At 36.6% G+C, this 16075-nt stretch overlaps 1 protein-coding gene across 2 annotated transcripts in view; it reads left to right on the top strand.

Annotated features, from left to right (window-relative positions):
- Positions 1-16075, top strand: part of LOC149187643 (putative CoA ligase CCL12) — a 278936-nt gene that overhangs the window by 84448 nt on the left and 178413 nt on the right. For both annotated transcript variants that reach the window (XM_089411419.1, XM_089411418.1), the window contains 3 exons: positions 14829-14958; positions 15185-15444; positions 15842-16043. In XM_089411419.1, coding sequence (XP_089267545.1) covers positions 14829-14958; positions 15185-15444; positions 15842-16043 — 592 coding nt within the window. The remainder of the gene's footprint in view (positions 1-14828; positions 14959-15184; positions 15445-15841; positions 16044-16075) is intronic.

The following is a 16075-nucleotide window of genomic DNA, read 5'->3' as shown; positions in this document are numbered from 1 at the left end:
TAAAATAAATAAAAAACTAAGAAATTTAAAAATTTAAAAAATGAAATAAATAAAAAATAATAAAAAAATTTAAAAATTTTAAAATTTAAAAAAAAAAAATAAATAATAATTTTTTTTTTTTTTTAAATTTTAAAAAATAATAATAAAAAATTAAGTGAATAAATCGACGGATGAGATCAAGAGATGTCTTGATCCTCATCAACGGTCGAGATCATTTCTACATGGATCATTCGAACTAGCCGTTGGCATCATTTCCTTTATATAGGGTCTTAGGTGGTCATTTCAGATCATTCGATCTGTGAGTCTAAGACTGAAAAAGCTCTCTTGTAAATCTGTTTCTGGTTAATAAAAGAAGACTTTGGGGTCCATATCTTGCTGGTGTTACTCTCTTGAAATGTTGTGAGATTGTTTCATTTTCTGCATATGTTATTTTCAGCCGTTAATAATAGCTTTTTGTAGAGTATTGTGAGCACAGGTATCTTGTTCACTTGCTGGGGTTTGGGTGTTGTTAGGGTTTCTGAAGTAATGGCAGGCATCTCCATTACTTACTGAGATCTAGCAGCATTTTTGCCCTCTTTATTGACAGTTGTTTTGAGCTGTGCAGAAAACATCATTGAAGGAAATTTTGTGGGCGTTCGGGGAAGTTCTCGGCTGAACCAGCCAACTCCCGCAAGCACTTTTTGCTGAGCCCAGTTGGAGTTGATCCTGGGTCTATCATTCGGTTTATTTTTCTAAGTTTGCATGAGAGATTCTCTGAAGTTCTTCACAGTGACAATCTGAAATTTCTGTTCTTTAAATATTTTCCGTGCTTATTGCCAGATCTGGTTGTTAAGGGGCCAAAAATCTGTACATTAAATCAGCTGTCTTAGGGTTTTGAATTTTTCTGGATCTAGGGTTTCAAATTTTTCATTAGGGTTTTGACTTTGGTTTTATGTACATATTCTTTTGGGTGATTTCTTCATTTTTGGCAGGCATCAGAGAAAGGAAAAGTATCTTTGACATACGCTGTCCGTCCAATTTGGCCAAATCTGGGCAGTCCAATATAAGTTATTAGTGTTTATCTGTGACAGGCAGCGAAATATTTGTTGAAGTTTCTCTCATCAAGCGCCAGGAGCGTGCCAAGACACCTCCCTCAATCCAGACGAGGATACCCTTCAACGTGGTGCATTCTGTGCGTTTAACTGTTTAAAATTTGCTGTGTAAAGCCTTCAACCTGCAAACTGCCGTCGAGGTCTGCTATCGGACTGTAAGACTTCTTGCTGGACGGTGAAGAGTAAGGTTTTCAGGCTTTGGTTATTAAATCCACGCACAGAGAGCAAGTGCAACGTGGGGAACAACGCTTTTTAAGGACGGTTGAAGAGATATCTGCAAACATGTTCATACACGCCACTGCAGCATGACCATTTGGAAAAACAACGAAGCATTTCTACGTATAGGCATCAGGGGAAAGCTCGTGCAAACCAATTCGGCAAATGCTAGATCTTATCTCAGTCAAAAAACGAAATTGCCCAGCGTTCAGGTAACTAACAAAAAACGATTTGCGCCATCAGCTGTGCCATGGTCGAGCTGCAGTCTTCGTTGCGTTTTTCTGTCTTCGAAACCTCTGCGTATTATCGGTAAAGCATCAATCGATTTTTCATTTTCGCTGTCACCTTTAATCGCACTGAAATTTTTTTAACGTATTCGGTCATTGATTACGATTTTGAGAAGCTTTCTCAGTCGCCTTGGTGTATCGTATTATGCATAGTGGACTGTTTTATATGTGGTTACTAGGTTTCTGTAGGTAATATTAAGTAAAATTGGATTTTCATTTAGATCATTTAGAGTTTAGTTCTGTTTATTTTAATAAATCATTTTTTACGTAATCTTTTACTTTCGTTTATTTTAGTTTTATAAAGAATTAAAATAAAAAACAAAAGAAATTCGATTTGGCCTTTATGTTGTATATATTAAGTTTTATTCTTGACTTAGGTTATATTAGATTTTAGCTTTACCCTTTGTTAGATTTTAATTATTTAAATTTTTGATTTAATATTGATATTTTAGTTTAGGATTTTATTTTGGTTTGATTTTAGTTAGAATTTAACCTTTAGGATTTTAATTTGTTTATTTTTAGTTTTAATTTGTTTATTTTTAGTTTTAGTTTGGTTTTATTTCAATTTTAACATAGTTTTAAATTTTGATTTTAAAATAAAAAAATAAAAAATATTTTTAAAGGCTTTTTAGGGTTTTAGTTTAGATTTAGGATTTTCTTTTTTGTTTGTATTTAAAAAAAAAAAAAAAATGAATTTTTTTTTTTTTTTTAAATTTTGCGGAAAATTTTTCTTTGTCAGATCCAGTTATTTTTTCGGGAATTGTCTTTCATGATGAGATCTGAATTTTTTCAAGTCGAGATGCGAAATTCATATCTGGTTAATGGTTTATGATTCGTGGTGGTTTAAAGCATTCATCTTTTAAAATTTTCAATTGCTGGATATCGTTTTGGTCATTCTAAGAGCATTGTGATTTAGCTGATGATAGATGATTGCTGTTCATGGTCCATATTTTTATATCGTTTAACAAGTAATCGTTTCAACCACAATCTCTTAAGGCACTGGTCTGCTCAATTAATCAAATCCATCGAGTGCTTTTTACATCGTATCTCGTGTCTCCCAACCAACTGGTCGACAGTTGGTCACATCATCTCACAGGGTCTACCCCCCTTAGCCGCGGGAGACAGGCTTAAACGGAGGGATCGGGGATCAGAGTGACAGCCCCCGGTCTGAGGGTTGTCGTGTCAATCCGCGCGACAACATTTTTTGGCGCCGTTGCCGGGGATAGAGTTTTTCTGTCCTTGGTTTTTCAACATCTTTTCATCATTCATCGTTCATCTGCCTATCATTCGTTTGAGCCGGCAACGCCAACATTTTTTGGCGCCGTTGCCGGGGACAGAGTTTTCTTGTTCCTGGAGTTTCATCGACATTTATCTTCTCATCTCTCACCTCTCAGTTGAGCTGGCAGATTCAATATTTTTGACATCTTTTCGTCCCATATCAGCAGCATCTCTTGGATTTGTTTCTTGTTTGGGTGGCGACTCCACTTTCTCATTTTTCCCAGACAAGAAGCTTTCCTCGTATTTGCTTGTGGTTACCTTTTGGATCCTAGAATCAGATTCATTGTTCAAGTGGCGACTCCACTTCTTTCATCTCTTAATTGTCTTGAGCAGAAATCTTTTTCTATCATCCAGTTGATCCCTTATTGTTCATCATGGATTATTCATTTAAACCATGTCATTTTACTGATAATCTCCATGATCTTCCGAAAGAGGCCATTGGTAAATTATTGAAGTTCTCGGGTGGTGATTCGGTCACTGTTAGACAGCATCTAAACCTGTTTAATTGTGTAATGATCTTATACAGTAGATTTCCTCAATATAATCATGAAGATTTCAAGATGCGTCTATTTGTCCATTCTTTAGAGGGTGATGCCTTGAATTGGTTTAATAATTTTCCTAATGATTTTTTCACTTCCTTACAAGACATTCTCAATGCTTTTAAAGATAGATATGATAGTCCAAACAGCTTGCCTTCTACCTCTGAAATTGTGCAAACGAAAGAAAGTAATCTTATAAAAAATTCAGCTGTTTAAGAAAGTTTTCAAGATCAGAATGTGTCATCCACCAGAAATATCGCAGACCAAGTTCATGATAGTGAAAAATCAGGGACAAATGACAATGAAAAGGAAGAACAAAAGCAAATTATACAAGATCTAATGATGCTGGTAAGAAACATGGAAAGCAATCAAACTAGTCTTATCAATGATGTTAAAACTTTATGCACCCACCTGGAAAAACGTAATAGGGAGTTGGAGGTCACGCAAAATCAGCATGCTAAGGAAATTGAGGCCATGAAAATTAAATATGAAACAGAAATTAGAAGCATGCAAAGCAAGATGTCAGTCTTAGAGGAAAATATGGTGACCATGAAAGCTGATCATAATAGGGAAATTGACTCTATGACGTTCAATCATAACAATCAGTTGGCTGACATGCAAGCGAATCATAAAGAAGAAATAAATTTCATGCAACATTGCTTGATGGACATAAGGGAAAAGAATGATAAAGTAATAAAACACATGCAAGAACACCATGCCATACAAATCAGTGCTATAAGGGATGAATGCTCTAGTTAGATGGATGCCATTAGAATACAAGTTCAAAAGATTCAACAATGGTCAGATGATAAGAGAAACCAGGAGCCTTTTCATTTGCCGCAACAAGTTCCATCTTATTATGAGGAGGTCATTAGGTGGTTAATTGAAGGTGATCCAGATAAGCTTAAAAACGATAAAGATCAGATGCGGGCTAAAGAAAGACATAGCACGCATACTTCATCTGATAGTTTTGAAACAGAAAGTTCCAGGTCATCAGTAATTCAACCTGCCAGAAAGAAAAAACGTAAGAGAAAGAAAATAAGAAGAAGATTTGACGAATCAGACGGCCGCGAGCAGCTTGATTTTCGGATAGGAAAGAGTCCTACCATATGCAAAATTGGACATGGCACATCCGACAAGCAGCCGACAGATTTCCCTGAAAGCAGGCAAATGCTCAGTATGCACTATATTGAACACATCTGATGCCGTAGGGCATCTTTTGTATCGTATTTCTAACCCTACTCCTTGTCATTTCAGTATTTTCGTTTCGGTTTTAGGATTAGATTTGTTTCTGCTTTAGATAGTCAATAAATGAAGAGCTTTTATTTTTCCTGTGCTTAATATTATATGATGATTTTTGGATGGACGCTACTTATTTTTGTGTTGTATGGATGCAGATTCTGGATTCTCACATTCCTGCAAGCAGCAACGTGTCCCCAAGTAGAGCCAGATGTTGACCTCTACTGGTCAACTACCCATGTAGTACCCCCCCTTTTTCTTTGCAAGAAAGGGGCAGCACCTGATCAGCATGTCCGTGCCATCCTGCCATCATCAGCAACTTGATCTTTTTGATTGTAAACCCAGTCTGCATGTATTAATTGTAAATAATCTTAGCAGACATGAGTCATGTATGTAATTTGCCTAGGTGGACCTAACTTTCTGATGATAATCTACGTCCCGGAAGGTTTTTCGTCTCACCGATCCACGGATCGGCAGAGTTTTCCTTCAAACCTGACCCCAAAGCCGGGATGGATTTTGCCATTGGAACTTTAGGAGAATCCTAGTGTGTTGATCTTCTAGATTATAGTTGTGTCGCAGAACTGGGTGATTTCTGAGGGTCTGTATTAAGTGGGTTTGTCCCCTTGAGATGTAAATTGTAAAAAGTCATCATGAAATGTGTCTTGAGGGTTGAAAATGTTTTAAATCCCCTCATGAGTCCTAAGTCCTAGGTCCTAGCTGATGTTTCCGAAGGCTTAGTTTGGTGATCCATTTAAAAAATGAAATAAAATAATAAAATAAATAAAAAACTAAGAAATTTAAAAATTTAAAAAATGAAATAAATAAAAAATAATAAAAAAATTTAAAAATTTTAAAATTTAAAAAAAAAATAATAAAAAAATAATAAATAATAATTTTTTTTAAAAAAAAAATAATAATAAAAAATTAAGTGAATAAATCGACGGATGAGATCAAGAGATGTCTTGATCCTCATCAACGGTCGAGATCATTTCTACATGGATCATTCGAACTAGCCGTTGGCATCATTTTCTTTATATAGGGTCTTAGGTGGTCATTTCAGATCATTCGATCTGTGAGTCTAAGACTGAAAAAGCTCTCTTGTAAATCTGTTTCTGGTTAATAAAAGAAGACTTTGGGGTCCATATCTTGCTGGTGTTACTCTCTTGAAATGCTGTGAGATTGTTTCATTTTCTGCATATGTTATTTTCAGCCGTTAATAATAGCTTTTTGTAGAGTATTGTGAGCACAGGTATCTTGTTCACTTGCTGGGGTTTGGGTGCTGTTAGGGTTTCTGAAGTAATGGCAGGTATCTCCATTACTTACTGAGATCTAGCAGCATTTTTGCCCTCTTTATTGACAGTTGTTTTGAGCTGTGCAAAAAACATCATTGAAGGAAATTTTGTGGGCGTTCGGGGAAGTTCTCGGCTGAACCAGCCAACTCCCGCAAGCACTTTTTGCTGAGCCCAGTTGGAGTTGATCCTGGGTCTATCATTCGGTTTATTTTTCTAAGTTTGCATGAGAGATTCTCTGAAGTTCTTCACAGTGACAATCTGAAATTTCTGTTCTTTAAATATTTTCCGTGCTTATTGCCAGATCTCGCTGTTAAGGGGCCAAAAATCTGTACATTAAATCAGCTGTCTTAGGGTTTCGAATTTTTCTGGATCTAGGGTTTCAAATTTTTCAAATTTTTCATTAGGGTTTTGACTTTGGTTTTATGTACATATTCTTTTGGGTGATTTCTTCATTTTTGGCAGGCATCAGAGAAAGGAAAAGTATCTTTGACATACGCTGTCCGTCCAATTTGGCCAAATCTGGGCAGTCCAATATAAGTTATTAGTGTTTATCTGTGACAGGCAGCGAAATATTTGTTGAAGTTTCTCTCATCAAGCGCCAGGAGCATGCCAAGACACCTCCCTCAATCCAGACGAGGATACCCTTCAACGTGGTGCATTCTGTGCGTTTAACTGTTTAAAATTTGCTGTGTAAAGCCTTCAACCTGCAAACTGCCGTCGAGGTCTGCTATCGGACTGTAAGACTTCTTGCTGGACGGTGAAGAGCAAGGTTTTTAGGCTTTGGTTATTAAATCCACGCACAGAGAGCAAGTGCAACGTGGGGAACAACGCTTTTTAAGGACGGTTGAAGAGATATCTGCAAACATGTTCATACACGCCACTGCAGCATGACCATTTGGAAAAATAACGAAGCATTTCTACGTATAGGCATCAGGGGAAAGCTCCTGCAAACCGATTCGGCAAATGCTAGATCTTATCTCAGTCAAAAAACGAAATTGCCCAGCGTTCAGGTAACTAACAAAAAACGATTTGCGCCATCAGCTGTGCCATGGTCGAGCTGCAGTCTTCGTTGCGTTTTTATGTCTTCGAAACCTCTGCGTATTATCGGTAAAGCATCAATCGATTTTTCATTTTCCCTGTCACCTTTAATCGCACTGAAATTTTTTTAACGTATTCGGTCATCGATTACGATTTTGAGAAGCTTTCTCAGTCGCCTTGGTGTATCGTATTATGCATAGTGGACTGTTTTATATGTGGTTACTAGGTTTCCGTAGGTAATATTAAGTAAAACTGGATTTTCATTTAGATCATTTAGAGTTTAGTTCTGTTTATTTTAATAAATCATTTTTTACGTAATCTTTTACTTTCGTTTATTTTAGTTTTATAAAGAATTAAAATAAAAAACAAAAGAAATTCGATTTGGCCTTTATGTTGTATATATTAAGTTTTATTCTTGACTTAGGTTATATTAGATTTTAGCTTTACCCTTTGTTAGATTTTAATTATTTAAATTTTTGATTTAATATTGATATTTTAGTTTAGGATTTTATTTTGGTTTGATTTTAGTTAGAATTTAACCTTTAGGATTTTAATTTGTTTATTTTTAGTTTTAGTTTGGTTTTATTTCAATTTTAACATAGTTTTAAATTTTGATTTTAAAATAAAAAAATAAAAAATATTTTTAAAGGCTTTTTAGGGTTTTAGTTTAGATTTAGGATTTTCTTTTTTGTTTGTATTTAAAAAAAAAAAAAAATTGAAATTTTTTTTTTTTTTTAAAATTTTGCGGAAAATTTTTCTTTGTCAAATCCAGTTATTTTTTCGGGAATTGTCTTTCATGATGAGATCTGAATTTTTTCAAGTCGAGATGCGAAATTCATATCTAGTTAATGGTTTATGATTCGTGGTGGTTTAAAGCATTCATCTTTTAAAATTTTCAATTGCTGGATATCGTTTTGGTCATTCTAAGAGCATTGTGATTTAGCTGATGATAGATGATTGCTGTTCATGGTCCATATTTTTATATCGTTTAACAAGTAATCGTTTCAACCACAATCTCTTAAGGCACTGGTCTGCTCAATTAATCAAATCCATCGAGTGCTTTTTACATCGTATCTTGTGTCTCCCAACCCACTGGTTTACAGTTGGTCACATCATCTCACAGGGTCTGCCCCCCTTAGCCGCGGGAGACAGGCTTAAATGGAGGGATCGGGGATCAGAGTGACAGCCCCCGGTCTGAGGGTTGTCGTGTCAATCCGCGCGACAACAGCCTCTATAGCAGTGTTGTTAAAATCGCGATAATATCGCGATATTATCGCTTTATCGCGATTTTTTCCCGAAGACGATATTATCGCGAGTAATACTCATGTTTTTTTTTATACGCGATTTTTTCCCAATTTATCACCGAGGGTTGGGGCAGCGCGGTTTTTTAAGGGATGCTAAATGTTCGAAATGCAACTTTTTTGAAAGAAACAAATAATTTTTGAGCGGGGCAGCTTAATGATCAAGTCTAGGCCCTCGTATTGATATGCTATTCATGGTAATGTTAAATTCTTAACGTAAAAGGATGAAAATGAAGATTAAGGAGAATGTTCATCAAAATGAAGATTAAGGAGAATGTCACTTTTACTTAAATTTTTAACATTACCATGAAATGACTGAGGATGTTTGAGAGTGGTTCCGGCCTCATTGGATTTCATATGGAGATCGTAGAATTTTAGATTTCATTCAAAATCTAGCAGACTTATCAGTTTTTCAGGATTTCAAGATTGGGAGATTGTAATGTTTCCAGCTGACACCACCTACACGGGCTACCCCTGCCACCAATAGAGGACGTGGTCCACCTCCTATAGCTCCTACTTTTAGTTCTTCAGCTTCTAGAGCACAACAGACTCCACTGCCAACTCCACCAGCACCAGCATCTACATCTAGAGGGAAAGGGAAAGCTGTGGCATTTTCTCGCAAGAGGGGCAGAGGAAATCAATAGGATTAGACTTTAGTTATTTTCTTCATTTTATTGTATATGACATTATGACATGATGAGATACATTATTATATTTTTTGTTGATATTTTGAGGCTGAGTTGGGACTTAGGAGTTAGGACTTACTATTCAGGACATGATTCAATGTTATGTGTGATTTTAGCACTAGAAATGATATTAAACATCTTATATATTATTTCTTTTATCATATTTATGTGTCAATGTATTTATTTTATGTTGTAGATGGTTTAGATATTAACAAAATTGAAAAAATGAAAAAAAAATGAATATTTTTGTACCGAACGATTTTTTCCAAATTATTTCCCGATAATTACGATTTTTTCCGATTTTTTCCTCGCGCAGATATTATCTCGATAACGATTAATGCAGCATTGCTCCATAGTCCAAAAAATTTCATGTAACAACAAGTACCCACATATCATCAAAATCATTGCATATATTGGGATCCTCATCAACAATATAATCCTCTTAGCATTAAAATAAGTTGGAAAAAACTTAACATGTCAAATTGATATTTTATTTGAGTGATAGATAAAGTTTTACTAGGGTCATGACAAAGGAGTTCAATAATCAATGCCACCAACATCGAGGTACATAGGGGGCTTGGTTCTCTTAATTGTTAGTTTTTGGTAGCATCGGAAGTGCTCTAGCCTTGAAAATTGGTGGAAAGGCTAAGGCACATGAGTTCTAAAGAACCCAAAAACCGTTTGGTGAAATTCCACCTGGATTGTATTTTATTAAAATAATTAATATTTTTAATGGAGTTCCTAAGTCTAAACTTAGGGAAATTAAAATATTAATGGGTATTAATCAAAATATGAGTGAGAATGATCTAGAAGGCAGATTAAGTCATGTTTTAATTTTAGTCGTTGATTAGAGACTTAATCTCGGTCGTTGAAGACTCAACGGGAAAAGTATAAAATGGAGGCTTGGGGTTCATTTGGAAACACACACACACACAGAGAATTGATCTGGAGTTCAATTTCTAGGGCTAGGAAGCTGAGAAATTCGAACTAAGTGATCATTCAGCAATAGAGGGGCAGTGAGAATTCGGGAGAAGGACTTTCTGGAGAATACTGACAGAGAGGCGGAGAGAGCTTGCAGAGAGGCAGTGTAGTAGCCAGGAAAGGCTAATGCTAGGCCAGTCTGGGCCCACGCAGAGCTAGAAGGGCTAGCACAAAGTAGAAAAGCTGCCTGTCACGCAGAATCTAGCATTGTCGGAACAGTCAGAACTGCCGGGAGAGCTGACGCATAAGGAAGCGAAGTTGACGTAGGGCTTACGCAGGGCCAGTGCAGAAATAGCTAGGGCTTAGCCAGTCTTGTGTCGGATTAGCCGGAATTATGCTGGGTGAAGTGAGGTAAACTCACTCAGATTTTCCACCAGTGTTTTCTCTGTAAAGGATTGTTAGATGAGCATCCTAGATTTGCATTCAGATATTTCTCCTGCATAATAATAAACCCTCAGAACTGTTGCACCGGTTTTCCTGCATTGGGTTTTTCCGGGGACTATTGTGTCCAAAAATAAGTGTGTCCTATGTATCTTGTTCTTTGCTCTGCTTTCTGTTTCATGAGATCAAATATTTAATTAGTGTAGGTTGCAGAAGTAATTTGCTTCAGTGTTCAAAAGAATAACTTGATGAATGTGATTTAAAAATCAAGTAGGTGAAGTAGATTCAGATTTGCCACAGTAGGGGTTCCTTTAGTGGTTGGAATTTTCACATTAATTAATGCTAGTTCCATGCCCTCAGACGTGATAGAATCAATGAAAACATTGCAATCCCCCAAATCTTGAAATCTTGAAGATTGTTAAGTTTGTTGGATTTTGAGTGAGATCTAAAATTCTACTTTCTCCATATGGAATCCAATGAGGTTAGAACCACTCTCAAACATCCTACTCAATTAATGGTAATGTTAAAAATTTAAATAATAGGATGAAAATGTCACTTATATCTTAAGAATTTAAGATTATCATTAATTACATAGCATTAGTAGGGCGCTAGGGTTGAATATTAGGCTTCCCCACTTATAAATTATTGTTTTCAAGCAATATTCAAGGGAGACACCCAACCCTTCCTGAGGTGGAGTGGGGCACAAGCCCCCCTTTTGGGAAAACACATCTCCTACATTAGGGAAACATTTCCCCTTGTGTCTCCTTGAGTTTCCCCAAAAAGGGGGGCATGGGGAAATGTTTCACTAGGCGTCCTCCCATCCCAGGTGTGTGGGAAATGTGGGGTGCACACACTCCACCATCTGGACGTGTTCCTGTGGAACATTGCTTATATAGTTATACAACCTACAAATTAATAATAAATAATGCAACTAAAAGTATAAAATTAAAAATAGAATAGTTGCTTTTTTGGGTTTCAAATAGGTGGCAAAAATCTTTAAAGGAATTAGAAAAAATAAATAAAACTCTAATTTTATTTGCTTGGGATCTGGCTTGTAAGGGCTAGCTGGCACAAGATCCATTTCAATAGCATGGGATCCATTTGTAAGTTTGAAGGGTCCATTTATGTGGCGGATCCATATCTATATCTGAACCTTATGCACGGATTTGTGGATCCAACATCAAGACCCTGCAGATTTGGTAACACAATAAAATAGTCCTCACAAAGTGGCCTCCGTTGATAAATGTGCAAGGTAGTTATTCCTATATCTATAACAGTGCCAAGTTGCCATAATTGAGGAGTAATCCCTCAAAACATGGAGTTAACCACCTCAAAGTACTGAAGACATGCTCAAAATAGTAAAAGTGGTTAGGTCACTCTAGAACAATGTGCATGAGTGGATCACTTCTCCATAAATTCCCCAACCACCAAAGAAAAGGTCAACCAATGTAGTCGTTGTAAGTTGAGTGACCTAGGAATATGTGCAAAATGGATTTCCCTTATGCTCAAATCTCTAAGGAATAGTCCAACAATACAACCATTGGAGAATGGGCGCTCTAGGAATGTGCACAAAACAAGTGGAACGCTCCTAAAAAAGGGTCAAATTTCATGTGTAATACCATAATTTCCCTCAAACAAAGAACCAAAAGGTGGAGCAACCTAGTAGAGTGTGTAATTAAAGTGGAGCATTCCACTAATCTAGTGTGAAAGGGTGTAAAAAGTCATGTGCTAATATCATCAACACCTCCAAAACCAAGGGTGGAAGAAAAAGGACACTCTAAAGAATGTGCACATGTAGAGGGCTCCTCAAGAAAACCTCTAACAATCTCTAGCACTTCATCACGGAGAAGTCAAGCGCTCTAGAGTGCAATGCTTCTCAAACAAATATCCACCATAAGATGATCAACCAATCTGAATTTTGGAAGCTTCTAGTGTAAGGAACTTTGCCAAATCATTTCTCAACTTTCCAATTACAGCAACACACATCCCAATGTAAGTGGCATATAAAAGAGTGCCAAAGGGTGTAGAAGTTCATATAATTATATTCAAGACCTATGAAACCTAAGTTGATGAGTGTTCCCTGCTAGTTTTTGTAGCATCGTATGTGTTTTAACCGCGAAATTTTGTGGAGAGGTTAGAATACATGAGACTTCCACAACTCAGAAATCGTTTCTCCAAAATTCCACCTAGAGATGGATTAATTAGATTATTAGTGATTTTTTAAATATTTCCCAAGTCTAAACTTAGGGAATATGGTTAATTAATCAGAATTAATTAAGTCAAGGTGAGAATAATCTAGAAACTCACACGGATTGACTTCAAGATGATCCTAACCCTTGATTAAGTTTTAATCTTGGCCGTTGGTGCTCCAACTGAGGATTATAAGAAGAAGTCGATGGGCACTTGGAGAAGACACTTCAGCAGTTCAATTTCCTTGGCAAATCGATTTCCAGAGAGCAGCAGTAGTTGCCGGAGAGCCAAAGATCAAAGCAGAGATAGTGAGGGACAAAGACAGTGATCCGAAGGAAGTTTTCTAGACTTGGAGAGGCTGCAGCAAGAGGCCGAGTTATTCCTGGTGGGGCAACGCAGAGGATTGCGCAATTGCTTCAGAAGAGCAACTTGATTTAGCTGGAGGAAAAATCGTTTTCAGTTCCAGAGGTCAGCCAGAGGTTCCAGAGTGCCGGAGAAATGATTTCCTCAACAGAGACAGGTGGAACGACTTCATCAGAGACGGTTTTGGGCTAGACATAATAGGGTCTGCGCAAGCACTGCGCAGAGGCTAGCATAAGGGTTGCAGGAGGACGAGTTTCTGAAGGAAAGTTGTGTCGTGGTTGCTTGTGGAAGAAGGGTAATTACCTTAGATAATTTTGGCTAGATTTCTTACTGTTTGGATTGCCAGTTGGGCATCCATAGATTGTACTCAAAATTTCGTTGTTGCATAATAATAAAAACCCTCACTGTTGCACCAGTTTTCCCACATTGGGTTTTTCCGGGGACATTTGTCCAAAAATAACTGTGTAAATTTTATGTGTGTGTGTGCTAGATTTTCTCAGTTTCCAATGCTATTTTCTTCCGTAGTATTTATTTGTCAAAATCACAATGTGAATTATTTGGTATTTTTCATAGCGAACTCCATATAAATTGTTAAATAAATTAACAATTAGGAAAATAATTTCCAGTTACTGTGATAGATGAAATTTTCACATTCCCCTCCAACATGTGTAAGAACCCATGTCAATGCATAGCATGCTATGAAAACCAATGCACTTCCTCAATGAACAGCCAGATCACATATTAAATCACAATAATTAACAAAAACCCTTAGTTGATGGGTTTACCTATACATGCATGTGCTAGGGGTCAACAAATGAGTGAACATGAATGCAAAATCTTCATCAAGACTAGTGCTTAATCAAGATCCATATGCAAGCATCTGAAATATGGATTGATGATGCCAACAAAAGTGATAAGCCATTACATGAATCAAGGCATCGATACCTTGGTTCCAAAGCCAAAAAGCCTCAAAATGCAACCTGCTTAAGCAGGGCCTTCAACCTGGGACAACCTTATGCTATATGAGGGGTAACATTTAGTACGCTAAAATATTAAATCCAGTGGCAAAGGTTAAAAATATGCAGGAGTATAGGCAGAAATATTGCAACTTTTTGAGAAAATGTTGTGCGCTTTTCATTTAATGAGGCATTCAAACAAATGATGCATTCAAGTTCTCACACATAGGCAGTTCTTCAGCCAGTGGTTCCTGCTACATCCTTGCACTTGAAGAGGCATTCAAATAGGATGATAGACCAGCCTGATTGTAAATAACATTTAGAACTACCCAAACAGTAGAAGTCAGTGTTATATTCCAAAAATAATTTTATACTGCAATTCTTCTATTAATTTACCAAATGATGTTTACTAGCATCCAAAGAAACTGGGAATCTGTCATGACTTCCCATACCCATAGGCCACTGGGCAAGGATAGCAGAAAAAATTGTACTAAATCTCTGTCTGTCTGTAACAGACTGATTTGGACCTTCTGAGCAATCTCCTTAGACACTCTATTTTAATTTTGCTAATATGAAAAAGATTCAAAGAGGCATAATAAAAGGGTGAAGTTACAGTACTGAATATGAATTCTGAGGTTCCTTCGGTAGTTCGGAAAATTCAGCCATAAATCAAGAAAGATCATGGTACATGAAGTGCATGCACTAAGTAATTGACTCTACCTTAACAATAGCACACACTATGTGCTCCAAAGTTTTGGAGGTAGAGAGATTTATTGATTTGTTTCGTCTGATTTTATTTGAAAGCATGCCTGAAATGGTCTTCAAAAAGTGATCAATATATGGAGTGTGCTTGGTGATTTTTCCACTTTTAGGAGCACTTATATTGATTGTCTAGTCGATCTGTTGAATGTTGTTGAATCCTCATGTTAAATTCCTTTGATATTGGCATGCACATTTTAACATGGTTACATTGTCTGTTGTCAACTGTAGAGAATCAGCCAGACTTACAAATATAGGACGTTTAATGGAGATTCATGGACCAGGGCTTTTGGGATCGTCTTATGATAATCCTATCACAAGTTTTTCATTATTTCAACAGTTCTCTGTAGACAACCCAGAGGTTTGTGTTGACTTCTTGAATAGTAATGATTTTAATGTGGGTGTTTGAAATCAGCAAACATAAAGACAAGATACTGAATATGGAGTTTCACTGGGGGCAAAAATGATGGGCATACTGGTTACCTTAGTATAGTGAATTTGGCCCAAATGTTATCTTTGGTCTCTCAACAATATTTTCAGTGCAGACCTACATTGCATATTTCAAATTTGAAAATAGCTTCTTGCAGGTTTACTGGTCCCTTGTTTTGAAGGAGTTATCCATCATTTTCCATGAAAGTCCAAGATGTATCCTTGATAAAAGTGATAAGTCCCAGCCTGCTGGGTTATGGCTTCCAGGGTCAGTTTTAAATGTTGCTGAAGGATGCATCTTACCAAAGGAGAGTATAAAGAAAACGGATGACAGCATAGCTATTATTTGGAGAGAGGAAGGTCGTGATGAGGATCCTGTGAATAAGATGACAGTAAGAGAATTACGTGCTAGAGTAATGTGAGTGTCCTGTTTTGTAAACACCTTGTCCAATCATTTATTCTGCAATGGGTAATCTTGTGTGATGTTAATATTACTAATTTACTTCTACACTTTTCATAGGAAGTCCCTCTCTATTTTTGTCAATTCATTATTCAGACATTCAGTCTATATTTTAAATCACCCTTTCCTATTCGCAACACACAAATGGCTTAATATAAATGATTCCTTTGCTTGTCTATTTATCAACAATATTGCCAAAAATTAAGTCAAAAAGCTATTTATAAGAAAGTAACAACTAAAAGATAAATCAATGCATAGAAACCCAGCCAAGAAAATACAACTTTATATATCCAGCTTGAATTAATAGGAAAGTTGGCTCTATAATCTATATGTTTGTTCTGTGCATGGCTTGCAGGAAAGTTGCAAATGCACTTGATATGGTGTTCACAAAGGGTGATGCAGTTGCAATAGACATGCCCATGACTGTAGATGCAGTTGTTGTATACTTTGCATTGGTTCTTGCAGGGTATGTAGTTGTATCAATAGCAGATAGTTTTGCCCCCAAAGAAATTGCAACTCGCATTCGTGTCTCCAAAGCAAAGGGAATCTTCACCCAGGTTTGTAGTTTTACTGATTAAAATTTGCCAAA

The sequence above is a fragment of the Pinus tabuliformis genome, chromosome 3_1, assembly GCF_031772625.1.
Source record: "Pinus tabuliformis cultivar Carrire ecotype Pingquan chromosome 3_1, CPIR1, whole genome shotgun sequence".
In the NCBI taxonomy this organism is placed as follows: Eukaryota; Viridiplantae; Streptophyta; class Pinopsida; order Pinales; family Pinaceae; genus Pinus; species Pinus tabuliformis.
Note: the sequence above shows the minus strand (reverse complement) of the source record. Positions and strands in the feature narration are given on the sequence as shown.